This window comes from Mustela putorius, unplaced genomic scaffold (genome assembly GCF_011764305.1).
Source record: "Mustela putorius furo isolate JIRA1106 unplaced genomic scaffold, ASM1176430v1.1 tig00003845_pilon_pilon_pilon, whole genome shotgun sequence".
Lineage (NCBI taxonomy): Eukaryota > Metazoa > Chordata > Mammalia > Carnivora > Mustelidae > Mustela > Mustela putorius.
Window position 1 is genome coordinate 44,939,672 of NW_025421998.1, and position 12,379 is coordinate 44,952,050.

At 36.1% G+C, this 12,379-nt stretch overlaps 1 protein-coding gene across 1 annotated transcript in view; it reads right to left on the minus strand.

The window, feature by feature from the left end:
* VWDE (von Willebrand factor D and EGF domains) overlaps window positions 1-12,379 on the minus strand; it is a 71,232-nt gene that overhangs the window by 26,191 nt on the left and 32,662 nt on the right. The window contains exons 11-15 of the mRNA XM_045062742.1: window positions 9,624-9,832; window positions 8,516-9,477; window positions 5,291-5,427; window positions 1,634-1,789; window positions 1,423-1,527 (exon numbers count right to left, since the gene is read on the minus strand). Of these exons, the coding sequence (XP_044918677.1) occupies window positions 1,423-1,527; window positions 1,634-1,789; window positions 5,291-5,427; window positions 8,516-9,477; window positions 9,624-9,832 (1,569 nt within the window). The remainder of the gene's footprint in view (window positions 1-1,422; window positions 1,528-1,633; window positions 1,790-5,290; window positions 5,428-8,515; window positions 9,478-9,623; window positions 9,833-12,379) is intronic.

Here is a 12,379-nt window from a genome sequence, read left to right on the forward strand (position 1 = left end):
AAAATAATACTTTAAATTTTTATCTACATAAATATTATTTGATATGCTTCTCAGTTTTGAAGAGCCAAGTAATATTAGATCCCTGGCATCTATTACATCAGTAGCTGGCCTATGAGAAAGATCTGTTGATAACCAACAGACTGCAGCTAAATGAGGAGGGTGTGGCTGTGAGGATTCAGCTCTGGCTGGGCTCTTCCGTAATTCCTTCAGTGGTGGAGATTTGTGAGGTCCAATGAATTTAGTTGCCACAGAACAACAACAACAACAACAACAACAACAACAAACAAAACCCAAAACAAAAAACCTCCTTATATACACTGTTGGTGGGAATGCAAGCTGGTGCAGCCACTCTGGAAAACAGCATGGAGGTTCCTCAAAATGTTGAAAATAGAACTGCCCTATGACCCAGCAATTGCACTATTGGGTATTTACCCTAAAGATACAAACGTAGTGATCCAAAGGGGCACATGCACCCGAATGTTTATAGCAGCAATGTCCACAATAGCCAAACTATGGAAAGAACCTAGATGTCCATCAACAGATGAATGGATCAAGAAGATGTGGTATATATACACAATGGAATACTATGCAGCCATCAAAAGAAATGAAATCTTGCCATTTGCAACAACATGGATGGAACTAGAGCGTATCATGCTTAGCGAAATAAGTCAAGCAGAGAAAGACAACTATCATATGATCTCCCTGATATGAGGAAGTGGTGATACAACATGGGGGCTTAAGTGGGTAGGAGAAGAATAAATGAAACAAGATGGGATTGGGAGGGAGACAAACCATAAGTGACTCTTAATCTCACAAAACAAACTGAGGGTTGCTGGGGGGAGGGGGTTTGGGAGAAGGGGGTGGGATTATGGACATTGGGGAGGGTATGTGCTTTGGTGAGTGCTGTGAAGTGTGTAAACCTGGTGATTCACAGACCTGTACCCCTGGGGATAAAAATATATGTTTATAAAAAATAAAAAATTAATTAAAGAGAAAAAAAAAAGTGCTAGCCTTATACATTTTACAAGCTCCATCCTGCACGCCTCTAGTTACAAAGAAGATTAGGTAACTGTGGAGAGACATCTTACTGGAAAATCATTATTACTATTTCAGAAGGAATATATGTAAGAGTTAAAATTCAATCTGAACCTCCTTTCTTTTTTTTTTAAGGAATTTTTTTAAGGAATAAACACTTGCCATTTCAAAACATACAAGGTAGAAACCTTCTCCTTGCCATTTCAACAACAGTTATGGGCAGAATAACAATTTTAGTTAACTGTATATAAACTTGAGAAAGGCTTTTCTCCATTAGTATTTCTGATATGAAGGTGAAAAAACTAATATGCCATTAATATGCCAATAGCATGGGAAATGAAAATACCAACTGTGTAAATGTGAAAATAAGTGGAAAAAAATGCATACCTTTATAGTACATGAGTCCTTCCCATAGAGACCACAAACTTGACAAGCCCCATCATATATGATCATTATTTTGGGATTACTGAACTTATAACCATCATTAGATACCTGTAAGATATAGTTTTATAATCAGAAGATCTATTCTAAATGTAGCTTCATAAATTCATTATGAAATTTTAATATATAAAATTTATTTATGTCTTTTCTCTTTTACCTTTAATTGCCACTTTGCAATTGGTTTCTCCCCCATCAGATTTATGGTATCAGACTGTTGAACATCAGGGGGCAGCTGACAATCAATGGTTCTGCTATTTTGAAAAACAGTATTCGTGTAGACAGCTTTTCCAAGGACCCATTTACTGTTATTATACTAAAGGCATAATGAGAAGGCAATTAACCTCTGTTTAATTATAGAAATTCCTTGCTAGTGAATTACATATAATCAAAAGATAAATTTTAAAATGCATGGCTGGTATAATGGAATATATAATGAAGTAATAAAAGTGACATCAACATTGAATTTTATCCAGAATAATGAAAACCATATACACTTTAATTTGATGTAAACTGCTTCCGACACCTCATGCATTTCTTGTGAGTTCAAATGAAAGAAGTTACCAATATCAGTCACACATAATGAATCACCATGCCATGAGTTTTGTAGCAAGAGGAAACACATTTGACTACATAACTGGCCAACAGTGGATTGATTTCCTACCCAGGAAGTCATTTCTCCTGCAAAAGCTCCTAACCTTCTCCTGCAACTTGAAATTGTTCTTTCTGTCTGGTTCCCAGAGCCCTCTCATGTTCTTATATGACCCATCTTCCTGACTACATGTAACCACTCCAGGGGTGGATCTAAGTTGAGCTAATGTTTTGATTACTTGGACTATTTTAACTTTGTCCCAGGGGGTATGCTGGACCAGTCTGCTTCTGGTGGCTTGAGGTGCAAGACACAAAGTTATGGAGCTATGGGCAGCTGTTGTTTTTCACTATGTGGAGAAAGCCAGTATCTAATGAAAGGGAAAAATGAAGCCCACAGAGAAAAAAAGAACTGAGATAGATAACTACACACACATACAAATGCAGACATACTGAGTTTTCATGTGTTCAAGTCCCAAATTCAAGTTATTCCCGAGAAGTCGGCAATTACATTCTAATCCTGACTCCGTGAAAAACATACTGTCCTCATAATAAGTACCATTTTTGCTCAAGGCAGTTTGGATAAATTTACGTAACTGAAAACTTAATTCTAACCAGTTCACCCTACTCAATAACTCAGTAGCAAATCATACTTAATCTATATTAAGGGATTACTTTTCAGTATTAAAATGCATTGGTGCCTAAAGAAGAAAAGCCAGAGTAATTTTCTGGGTCCTGCTAACTACATAGAAAACTAAAAAGCCATATTTTATTAACAATATTTTGATTTAATTTTTTTTAAAATTTATGACTGTAGAATGCTTTCAATTGCTCAGAAATGGGCAAGGAGCATGTTGATGCTGCCATACTGAGGGTCAGTAGGAGATGGAAAAGAAGGCAAGAACATGCGGTCATCTGCAGCCAGCAGAAACTATCTTGTTAAATACTGATGACTGACAGAGTAGGTCACAGTAGAAATCTCCACGTTTAAGGGGATGTGTAGAGTCTGGCCCTACAGACAGGTCAGTTCGGTGGTCCCTCCCTATGGAGGGCGACTGACAATGTCTCCGGGTCGTCATGATAAGGACACTTAGATGGATACAGGACTTTGTGTATTGAACGAGATTTCATACAGACATCATTTCCAGCCACATTTAGAGAAGCCTACCCCAAATAAGGAATAAAGAGAGTTCTATTTACTTTCCATTCATCAATATTTTGTGAGTTTCTATAGGTGCTGAGGACTTTCTGATGAAAAAGATCACAGAGGAAAAGACAGACAAAATAATTTTAATATTATTGTAACCAAGACTCAAATAAAGCTTAATGAGAGAGAAAGAAGCCACTGACTCTAGCAGTCACGGGAGGCTTCTCCTCCTGAAAGTAGAAGAAACTGCTCTTCGGACACAGGGAGCAGAAATGGAGAGAGTGGTATTCAATTTGTTTGGAGGGAATAGCAAGTGAAATGCGGGGATGCGAGAGACAGCATGAGATTTTAGTAGAGCATATCCAGGAGGTTCAAGTTTGCAAAAATAGACAAGAGCTGGATCACAAAGAGCCATTCATTTTTAGGATAGCTATTTGGATTTAATCCTCTAAGTATTTAAAAATTGGATTCTGTGAAGTTCTGGTCTGGGGGCAGGGAGTGAAAGAAAGGATTGGGTGGGTGCTTGCATCTCTAGATAAAAACTTGTTGAAAATTACTACTGCAAAAGTAGAAAAGAACATCTATAATATGCTACCTCTCATGTGAAAAAAAGGGATTTATCTGTTCCTTTGTGCAAAAGAAAGGCAGTAAGAATAAACCAGAGAAGAGTGAAAGTGGATACTTTCAGGGGATAGATGGGAATGGGATGGAAAGAAAGGGTAATGGACAGAATGGTAGAGATGATAAAACAGTGACATTTCTCTGTGTGTACCTTTCGTATGGTGCAAACCCTCAGAACCATGAGAGTATTTTGTATACGTTCCAAATAAGTACATAACTAAAATCAACCAGAGGGCAGAGGATATTCAAAGTAGAATACAAACATTAAAAAAAAATCATATTACAAATGAAATATATAAATATCCTGAACAGGGTGCTAAAGAAAATAGCTAAGCTAAGTAAGTTTGGTTTGGGCTAGTGAACATCAATATTTCTTTCTGTAGTTCTGTATAGCATGTTAGAAAATTTCATAGTGTGCTCTTTCTCAAATGTTTAGGCGAAATAAAGGTAGTATGAGAATAAATATCACAGCAAATAATATATCTGAAAGTAAGTACAAAGTGTACTTTCTCTTTCTTGGCAAATCACTTAATGGTAGTGTGATATCATATGATTTATTCTGCCACAAACAATATAATGTCTACTCTCTTGAGTAATACTAAGTGAACAAAATTATACATATATTCCATTTTCTATTGTATGTCTTATTATTTCATTAGGATTAAAATATTTCATGGTTATTTAGAAAAGCTCTACTCAAAAATCTGGAAATAAGCATATTTTTCTTGTATAAATATTTGATAAAGACAGATACGAAAGTTATTTCCTCCTTAAATTCTCAATCTCAGGATCCCATTTGGCTTTAGCAATTTAGAAAAAAAGTAAAAAGAATGCTAAAATGTCATTTGCTGTCTTCAGTTTTCAGCTTATCCAAGTAGGTGCTTTCAAAGAATTTCCCTTAAAATAAAAATCCACTTGAATAAAGAAAAAGAAGACCATATAAATAATCATCAAAATAAGGTGTAATCTGATATACCAGTGTTCAAACTGAGTGATCATGTCCATTATTTATGGCCTAAAGAAAGAAAAAGGGATAAAGAAAAAAAGGGATAAGTGCAATTATTCTTCAACTTTTTGTTTTGTAAAGGGAACTGTTCATATCCCTGTGCCCCTTAAGCCACACAGGCTGACTTGGATAAAAATGATCTCTATTCTTTATGGTTTTACCTTTTAATAAATACAGAAGCTTCCATATCAAGCTTAATATTATTTTAATTTTTTATTATAACTAGAATAATGAACCAATACTGCAATAAAAATTATATAAAATAGTTTAATAGAGTTAACAAATAAGGAAGAAGTTTTAAGGTCAAGCAATTCAACCATTTTTCTATTGCGCGCTCTGTGGCTATGACATCCATTGGAATTATGTTATTAATTGACAGAACAAATTAATTCAGGATAAAATTAATCTGAATAAATCACAAACTTGATTGTTTTTCAACACTATAATTAACATACCTGCAGTTTAGTAACTTCACATTTAATTGAAGGTGATTCTTTGAAGCCTTGACCAAACACTCTCACTGTCATACAATTATATTTTCGAATATTACAGAATCCAGCATTCTCAAGTTCTATAATTTCAGGAGCCCTGTCTTTGGACAGAATGATAAAACAAAATGTACAAATTTTCTTTAATTCCAGAAAAATAAACTAATTATTTTCAAGGTCCAAGTTAAAAGCATATGGAAAATATATTCTGAACTCTACTCTAAATATTAGTACATTAAACAAATATATATATGTATATATATGTATGTATGTACTTTATTTTATTTTGCTTTATTTATTTATTTAAAGGGCTTTTTTGTTTTTGTGGTTTTTTTTTTAATTTGTCAGAGAGAGAGCGCCTGAGCGATCACAGGCAGGCAGAGAGGCAAGCAGAGGCAGAGGGAGAAGCAGGCTCCTGGCCAAGCAAAGAGCCCGATGTGGGTCTCGATCCCAGGACGAGGTAGGATCATGACCTGAGCCGAAGGCAGCTGCTTAACCAACTGAGCCACCCAGGCATCCCTCTATGTATGTATTTTAAAGATATTATTTATTGACAGAGAGAGTACAAGCAGGGGAGTGGCAGGGAGAGGGAGCAGGAGGCTCCCTGCTGAGCAGGAAGCCCAACCAGGGGCTCCATCCCAGGTCCCAGGATCATGACTCTTAACCTACTAAGCCACCCAGGCACCCCTGAACTATTAAATATTAAGAGAAATCTGGTGTTAAGTGTGACCCACCATTAAAGCAATAAAAATAGCATTAAAGATACTACCAGTGCCTAAATATACAGGTTTAATTAATGTTTTAATAATGTTTAATACCAATTATTTACAAGCATTAAGAAATTGCTACTACAATGGCTTGTGTTTTGTTCTTGCCATTTTGGTCTGTGCCATAGAAATGGGTTATACCAAAAATAGGGGTAGGGGTGCCTGGGTGGCTCAGTGGTTTAAAGCCTCTGCCTTCAGCTCAGGTCATGATCTCAGGGTCCTGGGATTGAGACCCACATGGGGCTCTCTGCTCAGCAGGGAGCCTGCTTTCCCCCTCTCTCTCTGCTTGCTGCTCTGCCTACTTGTGATCTTTCTCTGTCAGATAAATAAATAAAATCCATAAAAAAAAACTTAAAAAATACTTTTGTAATAAAACAGTGTAATTAGCAATATGTTAAAATTTAATGAGTTAAAATTTAAAAATTCTTAAACAGTATAAGAGTTATCAAAATTTCATGAAAATGTTACTAATGTTCTTATGTATTATTGCTATCCTATATGCCACCACAATCTTAGGTGTACTTTCAATCATTGGAAAAAAAATTTCTCCTAGCCATCAGAGTTAACTGATCATCATATTTTTATATATCTGATTCTGGTCTCGATAAGACGATACACTATCTGTATCAGCAAGATCTGGCTGTCAAAATAGATAAATGCTGCATATAAAAGTAACAGTTCTCTAAGTACTGGCAAAATATAAGTGAATATAACTTTACTAGCAATGGAATATAAGATCATAAATTATGTGCTCAGAACACTAAAATATTTGTGAAAATTAAAAATATATATTTGCTAGTTTATTCTTTCATATTCAACAAATGTTTACTGAGCATTTTTTTTTTTCTGATGTTATTCTAGGCACCAGGGATATATGAACAGAATAAAGCTCCTGCCTTCTTATAACTTACATTCTAATATAGGAGGACAAAAAATAAACAAGTGAAAAATAAAGTATATTGCATAAATGTTTTCAAGACTATGAAGAAAACATATATTAACTATATGTAGGGACATAAAGACTATGGGGTGTGTGAAGGAAACTACTTTATTTTGAATGACCATGGAAGATGTCTCAAATAATGACATTTGAAGAGAGAAGAGAAGGAAGTCCATCACAAAGATAGATGTTGGAAGAATGCTTCAGTGAGAGGGAAAGTACATGCAAAGGTCCTGAGGTTGGAGCAGGTTTGGCCTCGTTGAGAAACAGCAAAGCAACCACTTAATTTAACACTGGGGGGCCGTGGAGAGAATGACAGATGAAATTCAGTGAGAGAGGAAGCTCCAACTGCATTGGGTCTTCTAGACCATGGTAGGTTTTACTTGGAAGGAAAAGGAGAGCCATGAGAGGGATTTAAGCAGGAGTACTATATTTCCACTACCATTTCAAAGGGATCACTTTAGCTGCTGTATGGAGAATAAATTTTGAGAAAATCTATAATAATCCAGATGAGAAATAAAGGTGGCTTGAACTAAGTTGTAGCTGGGGAAGAGATGAAAGTTGTTGAAGCTAGAGTCAGATTTGCTACTAATGGATTAAGCCTGAGGCATGGAAAAAAAAAAGATGAAGAGTCAAAATGACTGCAAGTTTTTCATGTGAACAGTCAGAGGAGTGAAGTTTGTATTTACTGAGATGGCAAAGTCTCTCAGATAGAAGGGTGGGATGGTGGGGGTAGAAGGAAAATCTGGAATTGCTGGTTTAATGGCTAATGAAATCAAATTGATTTTTTTTTTTTAAGATTTTGTTTATTTATTTGAGAGAGAGAACAAGAGCAGGGGGGTGGGCAAAGGCAGAGGAAGAAGCAGGCTCCCCGCTGAGCAGGAAGCCCAATGCCCATGCTGGTTGGATCACAGGGTCAATACTGTGTTCATGACCTGAGCTGGACAGATGCTTAACTGAATGAGTTACCCAGGTGCCCCACAAATTGATATTTAAAAATTTCTTTCTCTTACATATTGGAATATAATAGTTTGTACCATGTAGGTGGATTAGAGAAAAAAAATTAAGGAAACTGGCATAATTAGCAGAATATTAGAAACACAGTATCCAAAAAATACTAAATTTGAGTTCTAGAAAAAAATGATTATTCTCTACAACAGAAGGGATGAACTGCATACAAAGACCCTGAGGTCAAGAGAACTTGGCATTACAGAAACCAGAGTGAAATGAGTGAGGGTTTTAGTTGTAGGAGATGAGTTTGAAGAGGTACAGCCTGCCTTATAGGCTATGATAAGTACCACAACTTTTACTCTAAGATGAGATGCTTTGGAAGAATTATGACTGTATCGATTAGTTAATTGGGGTTCTTTTCCCTAAATAATCTGAATAAACCCTGTTAAGATACTGAAAGTAAAAAAAAAAGAACAAAGAATTTCTATAACCCAATAGCATATGCAATATCAAAGCTGTAGAGTTCTCACTCACCATGTGAATCACTGCAGTCATAAGAACTAAAGCCTGGGGAGCATGCGCATCCCCATTCCACACACTGCCCATTGCCACTGCATAAACTGGGGCATCTGAGGACCTCGAGAATGTCTTCAACTGACTTGCTGTATTCTGTGCTGTATTTCCCCTCTTCCAAAATTCTCTTTTCACATTCATTTTCTAAAAGAGCCACACCTGCTTCTGCCCAGCTAAGATCATCTTTTAGGAGAACATCTTTAACACACATATCTATAGCAGTGTCTAGGCTCTTGCCCAGAAAGGCGAGACAGTGTCTTCCTATGCTAGAGTTGGCAAGAGTCTGCTGGCAGAGCGCCAAAGTGCCGTGTTCGGTGAGACCAGAGGGTGTGGGCCACGTAGGAACAAACTCCTGGTGGACATCCTCAATATGGTCCTCAGGGAAGAAATAAGCAAATTCTTCTAGGTTGCTTTGGCTAAGACTTTGGAAAGCAAACATGGGAAGAAACTCGTAAAAGTTTTGCCGTTTCCATCTGTTTTGTGGATCCCGCCTCATCTCCTGGCTGTGGCTACCCTCGCCCCGTGTATGTTTCCCATTGTCCAGAGTTTTTGGTGCCTCTTGTTTTTCATTTCCAGGATGTTTTTGTAAATGTAATTCCAGTTTGGTTAGGTTCACATGCTTTTCTTCTTGAGGAAGGAAGTTCAAATTATTTTCTTCTCCAGATGTATACTCATCTATCCCTCTGATAAGAGCTTCTGAATTAATATACTCAGAGGTGACATCTAGTTCTGGTATCAAGAAAGAGAATCTGACATGTTTGAGATCTCTGCAACCTGAAACAATCTCTTGTTGAGAAGCACTGTCCAGACGATTGGAAGGATATAAAGAATTAGTGTCCGATGAGCAGCTACAATAAGACAGTTTTCCAGGTGAAGGTGGAGAAACTGGCATTGTGTCAAACATGCTTTTCCCTGGCAAAATCCTTCCAGGTGAAAAACAGAAAAGAATAATAAATTGCATAAGAACATTTTTTCTCAGTAACATGTTGCCAAAAAAAAAAAAAAAAAAAAAAAGAGTATTGTGTCTCCACTAAACACAATAACAAATGAAAACAGTTTACTTTCTTACCTCCATTCATTAATAAAAGCAACACAATTATCAAAAGTTAGATCAATTTTTATCCCATTTTTATTATGGAAATCATTTTCTGGGTTTTCATCAAAGGTGCCACAAAGCCCCAAAGTGTTTCTATAGTCTAGGCTAGGGGCTCTGATGCTTAAACTCATGCCCCATTCACTAAGATCAGCACGGATAAATGCTCCAGAAGAAAACCAGACCTGAAATACAGAAATAAGAAATGCTTAAGCAATATTCAATATGGATTAAGAAAAAAAACTATTATTTGAGAAGAAACAAATTCATTTATTCCTTCAATATAAAGAGAGAACAGAATACTGATTTTCTTCAGATTACAATTTTCCTTTTAATGCTCTGTGTCAAATCAATGGTTTTTGCACTTTGCTGACTTGAAATCTGATCTCTATATTGACTCTTTTATTGCAAAATATTGTTCAAACCTCTTTCTTTTTAAACTAAGGTGGGGTATTTTATACAATCAAAACAGCTATAAATGTTGAGGATTATGTTTACCAAGTAATGCCTCTGATAATAATTAAGTATGGAACTAGACTGCCAAGTAATTAATTTACACAGATAAATGTAAGTCCAGAGGAATACATGTTCCTGTGGCTAATCAACATTCTCATCTTCACAGTAGGCAAACAGAATCATAAGCCAAATTATAAACAGGGCATACCTGGGGAGTCTGAATGAGAGCAAGGGGTTTGTCAAATTATCTCAATAGCCTGTGTCATCCATGATCCTCCTCACAGGCCTACCGCTGCTCCCAGATCAGGGACCTGAATGTTGAGAAATGCTCTCTTCTAAAGTCACTGAAGATACACCATATATGTTTGTTCATCTGACTCTTTCTCCTTTAATTTTTTTAAATTTAAAAATGGCATTTTTTTCTCTGTATAAAAAATCGTAAGTGCTCACTCCCAAAAATTATTTTAAAAGCAAACAAACCTTATGTTACCATTCAATCTGAGCTAGTTCATGTTAAGATTTTGGTGCCGATTTTTCTAAAATTTTGGTGCCGATTTTTCTAAAACTGTTCCTATATGCCATTAATATCTTTGCCTGCCAATTAATGCAATTGGCTCCAAAATTTTCATGACTAGACAATGTTCTATTGTGTGACATCACTTTTCTTAGGGTTTTGGTTAAACTACAAGATCCATCATTGATTAACTGTAACTTTTCCATCTTAGAAGGAGAGATACAATGAACACTATCAGGACTCTGAATATACTTATTACGGTAAATTTTCAGAAGTAAAATTTCTTGAAAAATGACATGCGTAGGTTGTGTGCATGCATAATATAGCTATGTCCTTTGGAAAGACTGTAGATACTATTTTCTATTCTTGCCAACATTGTATGAGATGTTTAATCTGCATTTCTTTGATTGCTAATGAGGTCGTGGTTTTCATATTTTTATTGGTTATTTATACTTTTGGATATATTTATCAGTTTTCTTTTGTCAATTGCCTGTGTATATTGTTTGCTCATTTTAATTGGAGTGCTGATTGTTAGTGATGTATAAGAGTGTTTTCTAGGGGCACCTGGCTGGCCCAGTCAGTAGCGCCATGTGACTCTTGATCTTAGGATTATGAATTCAAGACCCACGTTGGGTGTAGAGTTTCTTAAACAAACAAACAAACAAACAAAAAGACAGGAAGATAGAAAAATACTTTCAAAAAGCAGTGTTTTCTATATTAACTGTATATTTTATATGTAGAAAATATTTTCCCAGTTTTTCATTTGCACTTTGGTTTTTAAGGATAGAATTTAAATACATAACATTATGTTTAAAAATTCTTGTTTACCTCAATGTTATAAGAAACAGTCACCTGTATTTTGTACTACTTTCATTTAAAATTGAATCTTATTCACTTGGAATATACTTTTTTGGAAGATGAAAGGAAAATGACATTATAATATAAATAGCTTACACACACAAACTATTATTTTAAAATATTAATGATCTCTAATCTTTTCCATGTATCTACCAGCTTATTCCTGAGACAGAACCACCTGTACTCATTTCAAAAATTGGCTAACTACTCCTGGAGATTTTTTTTTTAAGATTTTACTTATTTGACAGAGAGAGACACAGCAAGATAGGGAACACAAGCAGGGGGAGTGGGAGAAGGAAAAGGAGGCTTTCTGCTGAGCAGGGAGCTTGATGTGGGGCTTGATCCCAGAACCCCGGGACCATGACCTGAGCTGAAGGCAGATCCTTAACTGACTGAACCACCCAGGCACCCCCCGAATACTTATTCTTTTTTTTTTTTTAAAGATTTTATTTATTTATTTGACAGACAGAGACTACAATTAGGCAGAGAGGCAGGCAGAGAGAGAGGAGGAAGCAGGCTCTCTGAGGAGCAGAGAGCCCGATGCGGGGCTTGATCCCAGGACCCTGAGATCATGACCTGAGACGAAGGCAGAGGCTTTAACCCACTGAGCCACCCAGGCGCCCCCTGAATACTTATTCTTAATTACGTATTTCATCTCTGTGTAATATACTATTTATTCAGCACTGTCAAAAATAATTTATAGGAATAACCCACCAAGTTACTACACTGAAATCTTAAAGTAAGGCTGGTTAGATTTGATGAAGTATTAACTATGCTGCGTCTATTTGTGTGTGCTAAGCCAAAAAAAGAAAAAAAGTTATTCCTTCTAAGATCAGTATTAGTTGTCAAAAAGCTATTTCTGGGGGAAAACTAATGTTAAAATATGATAGTTCCTATAGAGATG